Here is a 20158-nt window from a genome sequence, read left to right as displayed (position 1 = left end):
AATGAGATCTATATTAGCAACATAAATTTAAACAATATATCCACGTATTCTATATTCATTAAAATGACTCTGTCCTTTTATAAAAAGGTAAATATTATGTTAACTTGTGTTATATTTGACAAATCATGCCCATATTAATCTTAAAGACGTGCATTAATTGACACCACCCCCCCCCCAAAAAAAAAAAAAACTACCCCACATTGTAATCTGAATCTTTAGATAGCTATACAGATAGATAGATAGATAGATAGATAGATAGATAGATAGATAGATAGATAGATAGATAGATAGATAGATAGATAGATAGATAGATAGATAGATAGATAGATAGATAGATAGATAGATAGATAGATAGATAGATAGATAGATAGATAGATAGATAGATAGATAGATAGATAAATAAATAGATAGATAGATAGATAGATAGATAGATAGATAGATAGATAGATAGATAGATAGATAGATAGATAGATAGATGAACACTTATAGAGTAGCTTCGTTTCTAAAAAAAACTAATGTCATCAAACTGTCAAGAATTGTCCATATAAGGGTTTCAAAGACGGGTCTAAGAACCAGTATTTAGCGCATAAACACATTAGGATTACAGTTAGGGATGATGTCATATCTTATTATTATAGAGATATGTAATATTCAAAATTAAGAACTATATAGGTATTATGTTTAACAAGGCGTTTTTATGAAATATCCAAAAGTTTTGACTTTAATATTAACAGGATGTTTGTCTGTATGTTAGTATGTACTGAAGCGATATGGTTCTCCTTAACAGTATAGCTCCTTATAGGTCCTGGGAAGGTTTATAGCTATTTTGGGGGAGGATAAAACCACCCTACCAAGAGGAATCGCCCCCAGAAAAAAAAAAAAATACTTTTTAAAAACTAAAGTTTGAAGTCGAGAGGGATTGGGTTGACTTCCTTCATCCCCCTTTCAAGGGCCACTAGAGGCCTCTAGGAGCGTAGCCTAACATATAATTTTAAATCCATTGTCCATTCCCAATCAAAACTTGAATCTTTCTGCAAGGTTTTAAAACAATAGGTCGATTCCAATCCATATTGTTTAGAGCTTTTTAATAGGACGTGCTTTTTAATGTAGTAAAATTAGCTTGAAATTAGCTAGATTTAAAAAACACTCCAAGATTATATCAACTCTGCAAATCCAGTAATATTTTTCTTCCTTGAAAGCGTCAGAAAGTTGAACATATATTTCTTCTCTTAAAAGTTGAAAACATTTTTTATTGCATCGTATTATAGACAGTTTTTCACGGATATTAAACTGATTTTGAAAAAGATAACCCCCCAAAAAAATTTTATAAACTTTTTCTAATAATACTAAAGTTGAAATTGTAGGCCTACTCCCCCCCCTCCCCCCCATCTTTTCCAAGTGTTACTTTCGGTCTCTAGGGGCTTAGCCTAGAAAGAGTAACTTGCATCCCCCAACTTGAAAATTTAAGTATGTAAATGTACGTAATAAGATATATAACCAGGGAGGAAGGAGACTTCGGCAGGGGTCTAAATGGATAAGACAATGGCAAATTGTTATATATATTTTCAATTTTGATACACAAAAACACCCCTTCTGTAAATTACAATTAATGGTTGAAACGTTTGGATATTTAACTTAATGAAAAAAATTCAATGAAAGTCCCCAAAGTTGTTAAGACAACGAGTAAGAAAACGTTATTATAAAACTTTGAGGATTCCTGTAATAAACTACCTAATGTCGCCTCGCTCCCTGAGACACATTCGTTGGCTGAAAAACTTGGTAGTTTCAAAAGTATCCACTTTTTTAATCTACAGAAGAAATATTTTGTACTAGCGGCTACACCCCTGGCCTCTAGGGGCACTTGAGGAGAGTGAAATCGAATTTGATAACCCAATTTCTTATTGTAGATTTTAAACGAAAAAGTAAATAACTAATTTTTGGAAAGGGTCATTTTTTTCTAGGGGCGATTTATCTTGGGATGGTGGTGGTGGTACCCTCCCCCAAAATAGTTATAAACCTTCCCGAGACCTATGAGAAGCTACCCTGTCAAGGAGAACCCGATCGGTTCAGCGGTTAGCGAGATCCTTTGGTACAAACAGACAAACATCCTTTTACTTTAATAAGGATTTTCATGACATGGAGTTGTGTATGTGTATTAATTTATCGTCCATTGTCTTATCCCTTAAGATCCCTGTTCATAAAACAAATATTGCGGTCAAGTTGTTAAATCATCAATTCTTATGTTTATTTTTGCAGGGAGGGAGGGTACAATGGCAATAAAATTAGATTTACAATCCTTTCTCCACCATGTATCAGATACCTTCAAAAGTATATTTAATACAAGGGAGAGGGAGGGGACATTGGGCTGTTAATTACACTAGTCCCTTAAGTCTTATAATAAAGTTTTCTTATTCGTTGGCTTAACAAACTTTTATTACACTTTAATTGGTTGGATCATTTAGTTAAGTGTTTCAAACGTTTCAACCACTAATTGTAAACTACAGGAGGAGTAATTTTGTGCATCATTACCGGATATGTACATCAATTTCGGCCATTTTTAACACAGATAATTTGGATTAATTATTTACACTTTTTCTCCCATCCCTGATAATTTTATATTAAAATGGATATAGTATACAATATATGGATATTTTGGTTGTCGTCAATTTAGACTGCTAATATAGTCCTTAAATATTGGTCATCCATGGTCAGAGGAGGGGCAAAGTCATAAGGAAAGAGAGTGGGTATTGTTATTAGGGTTATGCCGGATATCCGGATATGTTCAATATACGGCCGGATACCGGGTATTAAAAGTATCCGGATTCCCATATTTCTAATGCCGGATATCCGATAATTTGCCGGATATTGGGCCATTTTTTAATATCATCCGGCCCAAACCTGATTGTTATATTAGCCAGCTGGGAGAAACATTTTATCAGGGTATGCAAGAATTTATTACAATATCCACATATTCAATATATCCATTGATATAAAATACAAATGGTCAGCTGAATTTGAGTTGCCGATTGTGTACATAGTTTCCTCATCATCTCAATATTTACTACTAGCTGAAAAAGCTTCAAACTTCCAAAAAGATCTAAGTTTGAAAAATTAAAATTTTGAATGTATAATGTATAAATCGGTTATTTATTCAATTTTTTTTTTAAGTTTGAAGCTTTTTTAAGCTAGTAGTAAATATTGAGATAGGATGAGGAAACACCCAGGAAACTGTGTACACGTTCGGAAACTCAAATTCAACTGACCATACAAATTGTACACAAGGAAAAACATTTTATTAATTTTAATACCATTTGTTATTTTTTTATTAGTTATTAAATCAAAGCAGTCAATTAATCATGTTTTTTTGCTTATTTTAATCAGGAAATTATTTATATAATAAAGTAACAGGATGTCTGTCTGTTTGTCTGTCTGTCTGTTTGTCTGTTTTTCTGTTTGTTTGTCTGTCTGTCCTTCCCTTAAACTGTTTTTAAACTATTTTTAAAAGGTATATTAAAAATATACTTTGACATCTGTAGAATCATACTGCAAAGCCAAAAATGAGAACAATTGCCCACATCAATTTTTATTAGGATTTTAAAGTTTATTTTTTACTATGGATTAAATAATTTTTACTGAATCGTGATGTTTCTTCCCTTTGTAGGTAAAATACTCAGCTTTTAGAGTGTCTTGCTTCGTAAATATTGTATGCTAGTATACAGTAAAGTTAGGTCTTTTGATTTTATCTATCAATACTAATTAAAAATTAATTCTTTACAATATATCAATGAATTAACATAAAAATGTTTCATGTCTATTATACATTAAAACACATAAAAATTGGCTGTAAAGGGTTAAATAAATTAAGATGACAACAAATGTTTATGCAATACAACAAATTTATTTTTGTCACATATACAAATATGATATAAAATAAGATTATTCAAACATATTTTTAAAAATATTTTTAAAAAGTATGTATCTTTTATGAGTAGGGTTTTCATTCTTTTCATTTTTATCAAATAAAATTATTTAACTACGTTTGAAATAAGTCACTTTGTGAAAACACTCTTTCGGAAATTCTAATTTCTAATTGGTTTAAATTCAGCATTATGTTTTTTATTGTATTATGTCAGATTTTTCAATGAAATTAATTGTTTAAGAAAAAAAAATTATTTCCATTGAACAGAGTAATGTTTTTTTTATTGTATCAGTATAAAGTGAATTATATAAAATTGTTCACTAAGTTACAATATTACACGAAGTAAAAAAAGACCTTTTGATCTGGTAAAAATGACCAGAGCAACAGTAAAAATTAATTTTTAAATCCCCAAAAAAAAGTTTATTGGGGACTTAATTCAAATTTGGGCTCTGCAGTCTGATTCTATAGGTGTCCTAGTATATTTTTGACCCCCCATTCAAAAATAGTTTAAAAACAGTTTAAGATCTCGGTAAACACTGAACCGATCGAATAATATTCTTTAGGGAATATACCTACTGGTCCTGTGTTGGTTTTAGGCTATTTTCTTGGGGTGTTGGACACCCCCAACCCCTTCAAAAAATAAAAGATCTCCCCCCATTTAAAAAAAAATGTGGTGGTATTTTTTAAATTTCCTCTTTGGGCTAAGTGTCTTGAATAGTAGCCAAACCAATAGTTTTAATAATAATGGACAGACAGACAGACGGACGGTGTAGATATCTGTGAAGAATCTTCAAAAGTAAATTTAATATTAAATAAATATTTAAAAAAACAGCGACAGTGACTTAACACTTTGCGCATCCACTCGTTGTCGGGAAGGTGATACTAAAGACGTTAAAAGTGGTTCTTACTGCTGCTATGTCAGATGCGGAACATAAACAGTTAGAGTAAGAGGAATGCCTTGACCCATAAACAGGCGCAACTCATTACCATGCACCGTTAGGACTCTCAGATAAAGGTCGTGAAATCAAAGCGTGGTTTAAAATATAGTTAATAAAAATGTATTTTTTTTCAGATACAAAATGTTTGAAATGACTGTTCTAAAAAGATTTGCTAAATAAGAATCCACTTATAATAATCATTTTTATTTCTTTGGGCATTTATTATTTTTTTTATAGTGACAATAAAGTTAAAAAGCATGGGTCAAAAAATTTTAAGCTTGTTTTAAAAAGTGAAAAAAACATACAAAATTATTATTAGACATGTAAAAGTGAAACTTTAAATTGTTTGGACACGAAAAAAAAACAGAAATAAAATGTCAAGACTCACTCCTTTGGTTTTGTTGCTACTTGTTGTAGCACAATCTCAACATGTTCAATCTCAGGTAGTATTATAGACAGCTTTCCGCGGTTATTATGGCCCGAGAACCGGTTCTAGTCCAGCGGATATTAATCGGTTTCGAAGCCATACTCAAAAAACCATTCTGTCTGCTCTTAATTATAGGAAAGCTGCACAAAAAAACATAAAAAAATACTTATCACTATATAAAAGTAACAGGATCTTTGTCTGTCTGTCTGTACCAAAAGATCTCGCTAGCCGCTAAACCGATATGGTTCTCTTTAATAATATTTAGGGAAGGTCTGACAAAACGAGATTTAACTAAAATGCTACCATTGATGTACAGACTTTCCTAGTTTATAAATAAGCTGCGCTTCTGACATTATTATTATATTCTAGGGTCCGTTTTCTGCACTAAGTATACTTGAGTCTTTCTTCAGTTCTCCTCCAATAAGAAATAGACAGGTATTATCAATCAATCTATGTACAAATATATCTATCTAGCTATCCATTAAGTATTATCTAGTATTTCTATAGTTCTCCACCAATCAGAAATAGACAGGTATTATCAATAAATCTATCTTTAAATATATTTATTTATCTATCTCTCATTAAGTATTTCAAAGTATTTCTGTAGTTCTCCACCAATAAGAAATAGACAGGTATTATCAATCAATCTATATACAAACATATTTTCTATCTATCTATTATTAAGAATTTTAAAGTATTTCTATAGTTCTCTACCAATAAGAAATAGACAGATATTATCAATCATTCTATCTATTTATATGTTTATCTATCTATCCATCCATCCATCTATCTAATTATCTATCTAACTATCTATGCAGAGAGTACGGGTGCCCCCAGCTAGATTCCAAGTGCCCCCACCACCCCAACAACAGCAACAACCACAGGAATGTTCATACGTCACTACAGACCAACACACCTAATTGTAGAGTAGCGTTTTATTAAAATGAATTTATTATTACTTGGAGTTTACACTAGATTATCATTTACTCTAATATAGTGAAAATTGTAGCTGGCTAAAATAGTGCCTCCCCACTCCCTTTACCCCATCCCCTCCTATCCTACTGGATGAACGTAGTGACCAATAAATTATGTCCATGTTAGCAACCTAAATTGACGTCAATTTTTCCAATGTCATAATATCCACGTATATTCTATATCCATTTATATTAAGAGCTCACCCCCACCCCCAAAGGAAAGGGGGTGCATCCCATTATTTTTTTCGCCTGAGGGTAATTATTAAATTCTAAATACCCCTCTAGACAAGGACATCCAAGCTTTTGTTTTAGAGGGGGGGGGGTAAAATGAGAGGATTCAACGGTTTGAGGGCTGTAATCTAATGTAATTTTAAATATTACTAGGGGGGTAAAAGTTTTTAAAGGTTGGAGGGGGGGGGGGGCCCGGGGGGGGGGGGGGTAAACACCACTTTACTCCCACATTTTGACGTCTATGGCAATAAATCTTTTTTGGTAAGGATGGTTGAGGGGTTGGGGGAGAAATGATTCACACTTTAGCATATAAGATTTTATGAATGATAAAATCAGAATGTTGTAAATATCCACCAAAAGAAGATTCAACTACGGCCGCCTGTTTTTCAGAATAGTAATGCTTTCAGAGAATCACAGGTATCTATCTATCTAATATTCTTTATATATCTATCTATCTATTATTATTTCTATCTATCTATTAATATTATAAATTAATTAATCAATTATTTATTTTCATTATTTATCTGATTAACCTATTTAATATCTATCTATCCAACTATCTATTTATATATCTATCTATCTGTCTATTAATTTGTCTATCTATCTATTAAATCTTTCTGCCAACCTGTCCAAATTTTATCTACCTATCTATTGATCTGTATGTAATTGTATATCTATTAAACTTTTTTTTCTGCTAATTTGTTAGATTTTTGCTAGGTTTCGTGAGTAATAAAAATAAGAATTTATTTTTATTTATGTAACTAGTGAATATAGGCTCTGTGTTAAGAAATTGAAAAAGAGCATAAAACCATTTCAAGGCTTAAATCTAATAGTTGGAATAGCCTAAAACCATCTCTGGACCTATGTAAAGCTTCCTTGAACCAAAGAACTTAATAAGTTTAGTAGTTATCGAAATATTAAGTTTTAGACAAAGAAACCTTATTACTTTATATTATAAAATAATAAATTAAAATTAATATAATAATAACCCATATTTTGACTGAGATTTATTTAACACCAAGAAAATGACCTTGATAAAAAGACAGTTCATTTATGCATTTGTTCATTTTTAAATATCATTTGTTTTGTTTACTTTTTCCATCAGAACTAAAGATAGTGGACTTTCATTCAGTTATTTTTAAACATTTAAATTATCAATTTTTTCAATTTGAAGACATTCTTTGAATTTCAATGATTTTCATTTTTAAGAAAGGTTCAATTTTAGATTAAGCCCTCTTGATAGTTTTAGGCTATTTTTCATACGTCCTGAATACAGAGCCCCTAAATGCCAGGGGCGCATCCGCAAGAAAACACAAAACTGAATAGATTGACTTTAATATATAAGAATAAATGATCCTTTAGCTGATTGTTATGACTTGTATAATTCTTCAGGGAGGAAGGGGACATTGGACTGTAAATTCCACTGGTCCCTAAAGTTTTAAATAATATTTTCTTATTATTTGGCTCAAAAACTTTGAGTTCTTAAAAAATCAATGAATTTTAATCTATCAAAGGGGTAGTTTTGTTTATCATAATTATCAAATTATTGTCCATTGTCTTATCTCTTAAGATCCCTGAAATTTCATGTTTTCTTTACGTGTGTTTGTAGAAAATGAAATCAATCAAACTTTTATTTATCATCATGAATACAAAAATACTGTTAAATCATTTTTTTTACTTTCTTTTCAGTATGGCATCCAAACTGTTTAATATCCGCTGGATTCGAACCGGTTATATAACCATACTGAAAAGTATGTATAGCATCGTTTTAAAGACAATTTTCCATGAATGTTAAAATAAAAATCATTAATAAATACCAGATTTGTTAGCCCGGGGGGCCTTCGGCCAATTGCAGCCATCTATCTGTCTATCTATCTATCTATTTAGCCAGTGCCACTGTTGTTGGACTCAAGCCTGCAACCACAAGTTCAACAACAACAACTTCCTTCTTTTCCTCAACAGCAACAGCCAAGAGGTATCCGCCCTTTCTTAGATCTTATTTAGTTTGTTTTTTTTCTGTTGAGGTGGAGTACAAAATCTCAAAAAGGGGTAAAAAATATTTTACCCATGTGAAATTTATTCCATGGACATGAAATTTAGGGTCCCTTTCGTGGCAACGCATTTTAAGGGGTGTTTAGTCGTATTTTCACAGTAGCTTTTGATAGTTTATTAGGTTAGGTTAAGTTGGGTTAGGTGATTGCCCCTCAAGGTTAGAGACCCCCCCCCCCAAGATGCATAAAATAGGGGAAAATCTACTGTGAAAATACGACGAAACGCCCCTTTAGAGGCCTTGCCACGAAAGGGACTATTCCCAAAATTTACATATCAGGGGCAATCAAATGTCTTGTTTTTTTTTGGGGGGGGGGGAAACATTTTTTGTGGAATTTTTAGGCATAAGAATTAGGGGAAATATAAATTTTTTGTCCTTTGACCAATCCCTGTCTATTTATAATGGCATGAGAAATTCTTAGAAAGAAAAAAGACAATAATTAGGAAGGAGAGGTAAATTATACTGGTACCCAAAGTTTTATAAACATGATATCTAATTCGTTGGCTTAATAACTTTGTAGACTTGATTGGAATGTACAAACTTTTCCACCGATGATTTTAATCTACAGAATATATAATTTTATTCTTCATTATGTTGGTTAATCTAGCAATCTATCAACTATTGTCGTAGGCCCCTTAAGATCCCTGACATTAACACAGAAATTAATTGTAGGTATTCAGCAAGAACAACAGTTTACATTCCCAGGACAACAGCAGAGAAATAATAACATATACAGCCCTTCAAACCCAGGTAAATTATCCTTATACAAAAGTAACAGGATGTCTGTTTGTACCGAAGGATCTCGCTAACCGCTGAACCGATCGGGTTCTCCTTAACATGGGGTAGCTTCTCATAGGTCCCAGGAAAAATTTTCCATTCCCCCCAAATTTGTTTTTTACTTTTTCTTTTAAAATCTAAAATAAGAAATTGGTTTATCAAATTCGACTTCCCCCCTCCTCAAGTGCCCCTAGAGGCCTCTAGGGGCGTAGCCGCTAGTAGACAAATATACTAATGAATAGACAGAAAAATATTTAGATAGTTTAATAGAAAGATAGATAGATAGTTGGAAAGATAGATAATTAGAAAGACAGAAAGATAGATAGAAAGATGAATAGAAAGATTTATAGAAAGGTGGATAGAAAAATAGATAGAAAGATAGATGGAAGGATAGATAGAAAGATAGCTAGAAAGATAGATAGAAAGAAAGATAGATAGAAAGCTAGATAGAAAGATGTCACTGCTTTTGGCCAACCTATTTTCTTGACGTCAGGAAATAACCCCATCTCTTTTATTAACGTAGAATTAAACGCATTCTGCAGATAGTAAATTAAAAAAAATATTAGATAATTCGAGTTTTGTAAGTTGTAATATTCGGCAACAAAGGGTTACTTTACATAAGTGTCTTGTGTAAAATTTTAATCTAAATTTAGTTTTATAAATTACCGCTATACGTCTCTTAAAATATATACTACGTAAATTAAAATATTATTTTAAAATTAAGGAAATCCAAATTTATAAAATACATTAGAATTGTTTTCAAAAATACAATAATTGCCCTTTTTTTTGTAAAAAAAAGTTTTTTTTTAGGATAAAACTTTATCATACAAAATAAAAAGTAAATTAAATAGAATTTCCTCTACTCTGTGAACATCAGTCCGGTCTAATATATGTGCTGAGATGTTTATTTTGAGCCTATTAGGCGATAGTTTAAAAACGAAAGATACTATTTGTCAATAACATGGTGTGTTGAATTGATTAACATTTTATTTCATTCGTTTGGATCCTTTGAGTATTTAGATCTTGATAGGTTGGCTCAATTATCTAATTGTTAAACCAATATGGTATTAATGTTAAAATACTTTAATTATTATTCTTTAAAAAAAAGACAAAGTTTGTGCAATCAAATGGTTGGTTGTCTGCAAAACTTTGGACCTACGTTTTTAACTATCTTGTAAAATAAGAAAGCCTATTCGAAAATTTAGAAAAATTACCAATGGACAACGACTTTTATTCTATTTTTTGGGGGGATATGTTTTATTAAATTATATTACATTAGAAAAAGAATTTTTGGATCATGAAAAGAAAACGACAGTAGCTTTTCTCCTATTTATAGTCAATGCGGGGGACTCTAACCCTGCGGGGCAATCAGTAACATTTTCCTTACCAAACCTAACCTAAAATAACCTATAAAAAGCTACTGTGAAAACCCGCTACTTCGTTTTCTTTCCATGATCCGAATTTTCCTCATCTAGGGGCCCTTTACTAGAAGGGTGAAAAATAGCCTAAAACCATTTCATGATTAATATTGATGTAAATGTAACTCAATGAATCAATTATCTAAATGGATATAAAATACAGGGGAAAAATTTGTCATCAATTTAGGTGTCTAATATGGACCTATTTTATTAATCAGTTCGTTCATCCAGTAGGAGAGGATCGAGGGGGTAGATGTTTTTTTGTTATTTTAGTCAGCTGCAAGCAAAACTTTATTAAAGTATATGAAAATCTGGTGCATCATCCAAGTAATTGTATATCTATTAAATCTTATTCTGAAATGTTGATTTTTAAGGTCGTCTTTTTCCCGTGCCTTCAACACCTTCCCCTTCTCAGCAAGCTTTGCCAACAACTACCACTTTTAGGTATCTATCTATCTATCTAAATGTCTGTTTGTCTGTCTGTTTTTCTTTCTATTTGTCTGTCTGTTTGTCTGTTATTATGTCTGTTTATATATCTATTTGTCTGTAAGTTTGTTTTTCTATCTGTTTTATCCTTTTGTCTGTCTGTCTAGTTGTCTGTCTACTTGTCTGTCTGTTTGTCTGTCTGTTTATCAGTCTGTTTGTCTATCTATCAAGTCTCTTTTTTTGTCTGTTTGGCTATCTGTCTGTCTGCTTTTCAATATATCTTTTTTTTGATTTGTATGACTTTCTGTCTCTCTGTCTGTTTATCTATCTTTCTTTCATCTATCTTTTATTCCGACTATTTTCATATATTTTAAATTCTATTTATCTAGATATATCTATTAAATTATTTACTTTATTTAATACTAGCGGCTTCGCCCCTAGCCTCTAGGGGCTTTGCCCCAAGAGGTTTGATCAAACCAATTTTTCGTAATTTAGATTTTAAAAAATAAATCTAAAAAAAAAAATTTCTCTTGGGGGGGGGTAAATTTTTTTTTATGGGGGGGGGGGGGGTAGTCGTCCCCACTATTTTAATTTTAGTTTTAAAAAGATTTTTTTTTTGGGGGGGGTATTTTAAATTTTTTGGGGGGTTGGGGGTGTCCCACCCCCCAAGAAAATAGTTATAAACCATCCCGGGACCTAAGAGAAGCTACCCTGTAAAGGAGAACCCAATCGGTTCAGTGGTTAGCGAGATCCTACGCTACAAACAATCAAACAGACAAACAGACAGACATCGTTCTACTTTGTATTATAGATTATTCTATCTATCTACTTATCTACCTATCTATCTATCTGACTGTTTATTTGTTTCTCTATGTTTGTCAATATATTTATGTGTCTGTTTTTACAATTGCCTACATACTCTTCTACTTTAGACTACCTATATCTTTTTTATCTATTTTATTAAAAATTTAGTCCTCTAAATGGTTACAGGACAAACGCTGGAGTGACAAACGTCGGAGTAAAAAAAATGAACTAGTGACAAACGTTGTAGTAGATAAACCCAAGATTGAACAAAATATTAAGTTAATTAAGTATTTCTATACAGGTTAGGTTAAGTGTCCACTCCGACGTTTGTCACTCCTGCATTTTGACCTAGGACCAATTAGATGCTTATTTATACTATTTTTTTTATTTACAGATCTAGTCCATTACTACAACTGAACCCAAGGGCCAATTTATCTTCTCTAGAAGATTTTTACCCAACCAGATTCTATCAAAATTTTGGTAAGAATAATCTGATGATTTTATGTGTAGAATATCAGTATGGCTTCAAAACTGATTAATATCCGTAGGATATGAACTGCTTCTCGGTCAGCCATACTGAAAATGCATATATTAGCATTAATGAGCATTAAAAATCTTATGATTAAAACCAGTGTTGCTGGTATTATTCTTATTCTTAGTCACATTAATATCCGCATTAAGCTGTCTATAATACGATGCGATAAATAACTATTTTAGAAATTAGTGCAACCCCCTAAGGAATTATATTTAAGGAGTTTTGATGAGGGGTGTATGCTTCTAAAATAAAAGATATAAGGGGGTTGGGGTTAAACATGTTAATCAAGGGGACAGGCACGTCCAAGCTTTTTTTTTGAGAGGTTTAAAAGATTTAAAACCCTTTGACGTCTATGCAATATATACAGATGGATAATTAGATATTGCTTAAATGACAAATGCATTTATTTGTAGAATACCTGGAGAATCAACCTACTCCAGAGGGTATAACTATTACAGATGACACAGCAAAGTTTAATGAAATTATTTCTCGTCTGCAAGGTTTTAGGTCTTTGAAAGAGCTGGTAGTTGTCTGTTTATACATCTATACTATTAATCTATTGTAGAATACCTAGAGATTCAACCTACTCCAGAGGGTATAACTATTACAGATGACACAGCAAAGTTTAATGAAATTATTTCTCGTCTGCAAGGTTTTAGGTCTTTGAAAGAGCTGGTAGTTGTCTGTTTATACATCTATACTATTAATCTATTGTAGAATACCTAGAGAATCAACCTACTCCAGAGGGTATAACTATTACAGATGACAGAACCTAGTAATAGTGTCTGACTGATTATGACGTAAGAAAAAAAATTAGCCAATGAGAGGCCACTATAAATTTTACCATTGGTCAATAATGACCTCTCATTGGCTAATTTTTTTCTTACGTCATAATCAGTCAGACACTATTACTGGGTTCCAGATGACACAGCAAAGTTTAATGAAATTATTTCTCATCTGCAAGGTTTTAGGTCTTTGAAAAAGCTGGTAATTGTCTGTTAATACATCTATACTATTAATCTATTGTAGAATACCTAGAGAATCAACCTACTCCAGAGGGTATTACTACTACAGATGATTTTGCAGCTACTACTCAAAATACATTTGACACAACTTTTGTTGATGAGGAATATGTTACAATATCTTCTTCTGTTAGTGATGTAGGTGAGCATTTGATCAACATTGACTGCTTCGTATTAAAGATGTTGAAATTGTATCTTTGGATCCTCGTAATAGAAGAGGGAATGCTTTAGCCAATACAAAGTCAGGTCTTTCAGTAATCGCTGTGTAATCAAAGGGTTAGTTGTCTTGTGTAGTAAGTATGAATAATGTCTTAGGATCTATTTTAAATCAATCTAAGTTGTTTCAATCATCTATTGGGTTGTCTTCAGATAAAAAATTTTCAATAAAAGTGTTTAAATATGGTAAAATATATTTTAATCAGAAAAGCCACACTATCTCAATTAGTTTATATATTTTAGATGAAACAGATTTAACAACACCGGAACCTTTATCTATAGGAAAAATTATATTTGATCGTAAAATATATTTTTTGTATCTTATTGACTGGCTTTACTGAACTTGTAATTGTCTATTGTCTTTGGGTTCTAAATCTCTATGTAAACCACGTCATAAGTAGGAAGAATGCCTTAGCCAAAAAAGGCATAACTCATAATTATGAATTCTTATTCTTTTTCGACAAAGGTCGTGAAATCAAATAGTTGATCGTCTGTAATAGTTAGGATGATAGTTTTTTTACCTTTTTTTCTAGCTCTACATTGCTATGAATCATCCTTTATGGATTAGAATCGGTTCTCAGCCATACCGAAAAATCATGTATATCATTGTATTACAGACAATTTTCCACGAATATTAAAATAAACATCATAAAATTAATACTAGTTTTGTTATCCCGGGCCATCAGCCTCCCCCCCCCCCTCCCTAACAAAACTGGTTTTAACTTTTGTTTTTTTTTCACTTTAATATCCGCGGAATCATGTCTATAATACAATGCGATAAATGACTATTCATAAAAAAGATCAATTTAAATTTGTCTAAAATGGCAGTTTATCCATCTGAAGTTGAAATTGATGAAACAACAACTCACCAACCAAGACTTACTACCGACCAACCAACAGATCAAACAGCTGATCAGTCACATGACCAAACAGCTGATCAGTCACGTGGCCAAACAGCTGATTTATCACATGTCCATACAGTTGATGATTTTGATGAAGAAAAGATTGATCAAGTTTCCCACTTTGAATTGGTAGAAATTGAGGTATGTAGCTCTACAGTTTTCTTTGTATTACACTTTACTGTTCTTATGCAACACTAAAATTCACTTTGTCGGTCCGTCCGTAAGTCTGTAATGCTATGGAGGAAATGTGATTTTTTCGGCTGCCATTTAAGATACATACTATGATTTTTTTGTGAAGATACCCCTTTCTAAATAGTATCCAGTCCACAACTTACTTTGTCAGTCAGTCCTTCGGTCATGTAACAAAAGAGATGTAGATTTTTTAAGGTTGCGTGATTTTTTTTACGTTTTTCTCTTCTATTTGTTATGGCCATTGAAAATATAGCTCATATTTCATTTTGTCCGTTTTTCAATCCATAATTATTAATGCTTTATTACTTTGGGATGTTGTTCATAGTTGTCCAAGGGTGGAGTAAAAGGGCGTTTCCCCACCACCCAAAAAAAAAAAAAAACTTTGAACCCCCCTCAATTTACCCCCCCCCCCCCCTTTTAAATGTTTAAAATACACTATATAACCCCCCTCTAACTTTTAAAAACCCTTATTTTACCCAGGTAAAAGGTATAACCAACAAGTGAAATAAATCTTAAATAATATTTGATGGGAAAATGGAGAATCGTCAATTTTACTTTATGTTGCCCCCCAACGACAGCTAAAAACCACGTATAGGTTTCATGATTTTTTTTCGAATTAATTTTGTTATTGGTATAAGCTGTATTTTACCCCACCCCCCCCCCCCAAAAATAAAAAAAAAGCTTGGACGTCTCTGATAAGTTGTCATCCATGTCTTATTTCAGAACACCACTCCAGTTATCAATGAAACATATGCCAACGACACCAATAACTCAGAAGTTATCATTATCAATAGTGACAACGAAGAGTTAATAAATAACCAAGATTTATCACCCAATCTACTAGGAATGGATATATGTAAAACTAGCGGCTAAGCCCCTAGAGGCGCTTTAAATGTTTTTTTTTTGTTTTTGTTTTAAATAATACGAAATCTATCTATGTTGCTTTCTAGTCTTTTTTGTGATTTCTCTTGGGAGGGTGGTGGTACCATCCCCCAAATTAGTTATAAACCTTCCCGGGACCTATGAGAAGCTACCCTGTTAAGGAGAGCCCGATCGGTTCAGCGGTTAGCGAGATCCTTCGGTACACACACACAGACAAACAGACATCCTGTTACTTTATTATACAACTTAAGTTGACGACAATTTTTCCCCTGTCATAATATCCACGTATATTCTATACCCATCCTAACCAGGTATTGAAACTGTGAACACAGCACCCGCCAAAATTGCAACTAACACAGAGAATCCGCCAATTGTGTTGAGCTTTCCCAAGCAGCCAGCATCGCCGTTTGCGTATGAGAATCCGAATGCCGTTATTCCGGACAATTCACGGCTGCCGCTGTCACTTAACAGATTTCCAAGGTATTAAATATGGACGTACGGACTATGCTTCTTTTAATCGCACCCAACTGTTTGAAATTTATAGGATTTATATCTGTATACTTATAAAGAAAAAGTAAAAAAAATGAATTTTTTAGGGGTTTGAAATTTTGTATTAAATTGGGGAGGGGGTATTTTTTACAAGGGTTGCTTTCTCTTGGTAGGGTGGTGGAGTTCTCCCCCAAAATATTCTAAACTTAACCAGGACCTATGAGTTACATTGTAAAGGAGAACCATATTGGTTCAGCGGTTAGCGGGATTCACAGATCCTGTTACGTTTGTATAAAGGTAAATAAAAAGCATTCTTATATGGTATTATTTTAATATTTGTATTTCGTTCACAAAGGGTTAAATTTAATTTTGTATTTTAGTGTTACAATTTGCCGCCAGGTGTACATGTTATTTCTAATAAACTGTTATTATAGTTTAAATTGTAATTATTATCCTGTTAAGAAATGTTTAATTTTGTTTTTTAATTTTTTTAAATTTATAATTATATACATATAATTATAAGTTCTCAGATTTTAAAAAAAATAATATGTTTGTTAAAAAAGGAGCATATATATAAAACTCATGACAATCTCAACTTCAGTTAAAGTTAAATCTTTGATAAACTGCTTAGTCCAATAATTGGCTAGGATGTAATTCATACATCATATGATGCAGTTTAAATACATTTTCCATTTTATTATCCGCAGTAACAATAAAACATTAAATAATGTAACTGATGATGATTATCTATTGACTTTGGAAATTCTGTAGATAATGTTTTCTTTTAAATTTTTGTTTTAAGGTTAATGAAATGAATCTTATTTTTCTAGTTATCTGGATGAACTGATCGGAATAAACAAATTTAAGGTAATTTTTTATATAGAAAAGACTCGCTGAATAAAAACGAAGGTGATATTGATGTCACTAAAATTACTTTTTTGTTAAAAATTGTAGCACATACACTATATTCAAGTACATACCCAATGATGACACATAAAATTTTACCCTTTTGTAGATTAATGAACCAACCAATCAAAATACAATTTAAGTCCCCATAGTTGTTAAACCACCAAAAAAGAAAATTTTATTATAACTTTTGGGACTAGTGTAATAAACAGCCCAATGTCCTCTCCCTCCCTTCATAACTTATTCTAACTACTAATTAAATGCAATTTTCTCCGTCTGTTTTATTTGGTGACAAAAAAGAAATTGTTTACTAGGAAAAAAAATGTTAATAGTTCTTAATATCGTATCGTATTATAGACAGCTTTCCGCGGATAGTAAAAGAAAAATTATAAATTCTTGTTTTGTTATCTTTGAAACTGGTTTTAATTATATGATTCTTATTTAAGTATTCGTAGAAAATATCTGTAGTACGATGCAATAAATGATTTTTTTGAACAGCTGAGAAACGGTTCTAATCCAGCGGTTATTAAAAATCCTCTTATTTCAGTCCGTGCCTACAGCTCCTACGAATCCCTCCTATCTTCCAGAAATATTACCATTACCTCTGAGCCAGGTAAGGAATAAGCCCAATGATGATAAACAAAATTACCCCTCTGTAGACTAAAATTAGTGGTTGAAACGTTTGGACGTTAAATTATTACCAATCCCTTTAAGTCAGGTAGAAGGCTTTATATTTGCAGGAATCTAAAGGGTTAAGACAATGGCAAATTAATTTATAAACTTCCCCAATGATGATACACAAAATTACCCTTTTGTATATTACAATTAGTGGTTGAAACGTTTGAACACTTAAATTATTGAACCAACCAATCAAAACGTAATATAAGTTACATTTCAACGGTTAGCGATATCCTGCTGTACAAACATACAGACAAACACATGGACATCCTGTTACTTTTTTCAAGGACATAAAGTAGAACGATGTCTGTCTGTCCTTCTATCTGTCCGTCTGTCTGTCCGTCTATCTGTCCTTCTATCTGTCCTTCTGTCTGTACTTCTATCTGTCCGTCTGTCTGTCCTTCTATCTGTCCGTCTGTCTATCCGTCTATCTGTCCTTCTATATGTCCTTCTATCTGTCCTTCTATCTGTCCTTCTATCTGTCCTTCTGTTTGTCCTTCTATCTGTCCGTCTGTCTGTCCCTCTATCTGTCCGTCTGTCTGTCCTTCTATATGTCCTTCTATCTGTCCTTCTATCTGTCCGTCTGTCTGTTCTTCTATCTGTCCGTCTGTCTGTCCGTCTATCGGTCCGTCTATCTGTCCGTATATCTGTCTTCCCCCCACAATTTTTTTACTTTTTCTTTTAAATCTAAAATACAAAAAAATTGGGTTGTCAAAAATCAACATCCCCCCTCTCAAGTGTCCCTAGAGGCCTCTAGGGGCTTTACCGCTGGTCTAATTAGCTAAATATTATGTTTAGGAAATCTATAGAGTCAACTATAATCTACCCGATGTCATTACAGAACCAACAAATAACATAAAAAGCAAAGGTAAACAGTTAGCCCGGATAATTTTTTGGCCGGATACCGGATATCCGGCTGATTTCCTTTTTCGGATATCTGGCCAACGCCGGATATCCAGATATCCGGCAGGACACCCGAATATCCGGCATTATAAATCAGCCGGATATCCGGTATTCGGATAGTTTCAATATCCGGTATCCGGATAGTTACAATATCCAATATCCGGCCAGACATTGAAAATAGCCGAATATCCAGCCCAACCCTAGTAAAAAGATATTTCATTAAGAACAAGGATGACAAAATTCATAAAAACGAAGCTCCTACATGGACAAAGGACAAACGAACATTAACACTTGTAGAGCATCAGAACAGAATAAGCAGAATATTAATACAGAAGTCTTAACAAAATTATAAGTAAATTTGTTGCAAAACAACGTAAATACATGCTACTGATTAAGGACATACTTATATTTTGTAGACTTGATTTTTGTTGTATCAGTATAACAAAAATCAGATGAATCGGATAATTTTAACATACATAGTCAAAAAGTACAAAATTGGCATTTTTAAAAAGGACGTAGAGACTTTCTGGTAACAAGTATAGATTTGCTGCATATTCTAAGTAATACCTTTCTGTTATTGGAATCTTCATACAAAGTTTGAAATCAATAGGACAATTCTAACCTGTTTAAATTGACGAAAAAGAGCTAACCGTTACGGAAGTACGGACGGACCGACCCTAAGTATAGAAGAGCTTCACTTTAAATTTATTTTGAATAAAATCTTTTTCTCGTATTCATTTGAATCCGGTGGATAGGAACCGGTTCTCATTCATACGAAAAAAAACTATGTCAAGCATTGTATTATATCAAGCTTTCTACGAATATAAAATTCTGGTTTTAATCTTATAAGTGTACATTCTATATCCGCGGAAAGCTGTTTATAATACGATGCGACAAATACCTTATAATCATTGTGTTAACCCGCGACTGTGGCGTAACACGTGTAGCGTTATCGAGAAGATGATAGGTTCTAACACCGCGTCATAATCAAAGACGTAAAAAGTGGCTCCTACTGGTGCTATATGTAAATGAGAGTAGGTGGAATGCCTTGGCCCAAATCAGGCACAACTCATTACCATGCATAGTTTAAGACTTCAAGGCAAAGGTCGTGCAATCAAAGTGTTGGTTGTTTAAATACCGTGTGATTATATAAACATGCACAGTAATTAAGCAAGATTTGGTCCAGAAATGCACCAAAACAAGATAAGGCAAGAAAAATAGCTTAAAACCATCCTAAAAACCTAAATCTTAATATAAAATAGACTAAAACCATGACAGGACCTATGTGAAGATTATACCTGAAATAAAGAACCAAATCGGTTCAGTGGTTATTGAGATCTTAAGCTTCAGACAAAAAAAACCTTACTACTTCAAATAATAGGATTATCATATGTTAAAAGAGTGACTACTTTAAAAAAAAAAAAAGGTTTAAAAAATCAATATACAAAGTTTGAAATCGTTATTAAATG

General features: G+C 32.5%; 1 protein-coding gene across 1 annotated transcript; it reads left to right on the top strand.

The window, feature by feature from the left end:
- The first annotated feature begins 4995 nt into the window (after positions 1-4995).
- Positions 4996-18640, top strand: LOC145334452 (uncharacterized). The gene is made up of 13 exons (XM_080179916.1): positions 4996-5300; positions 5654-5719; positions 6103-6180; positions 6826-6906; positions 8377-8464; positions 9212-9289; positions 12913-12999; positions 13529-13663; positions 14566-14780; positions 15555-16193; positions 17033-17069; positions 17656-17721; positions 18585-18640. Exons 1-10 carry the CDS (start codon positions 5232-5234, stop codon positions 15702-15704), a joined length of 1047 nt encoding a protein of 348 aa, XP_080036042.1. The 5' UTR covers positions 4996-5231; the 3' UTR covers positions 15705-16193; positions 17033-17069; positions 17656-17721; positions 18585-18640.
- Positions 18641-20158: the final 1518 nt, after the last annotated feature.

The sequence above is a fragment of the Acartia tonsa genome, chromosome 12, assembly GCF_053477335.1.
Source record: "Acartia tonsa isolate MP-2025a chromosome 12, ASM5347733v1, whole genome shotgun sequence".
Lineage (NCBI taxonomy): Eukaryota > Metazoa > Arthropoda > Copepoda > Calanoida > Acartiidae > Acartia > Acartia tonsa.
This window is presented reverse-complemented; position numbering and strand designations above follow the sequence as displayed.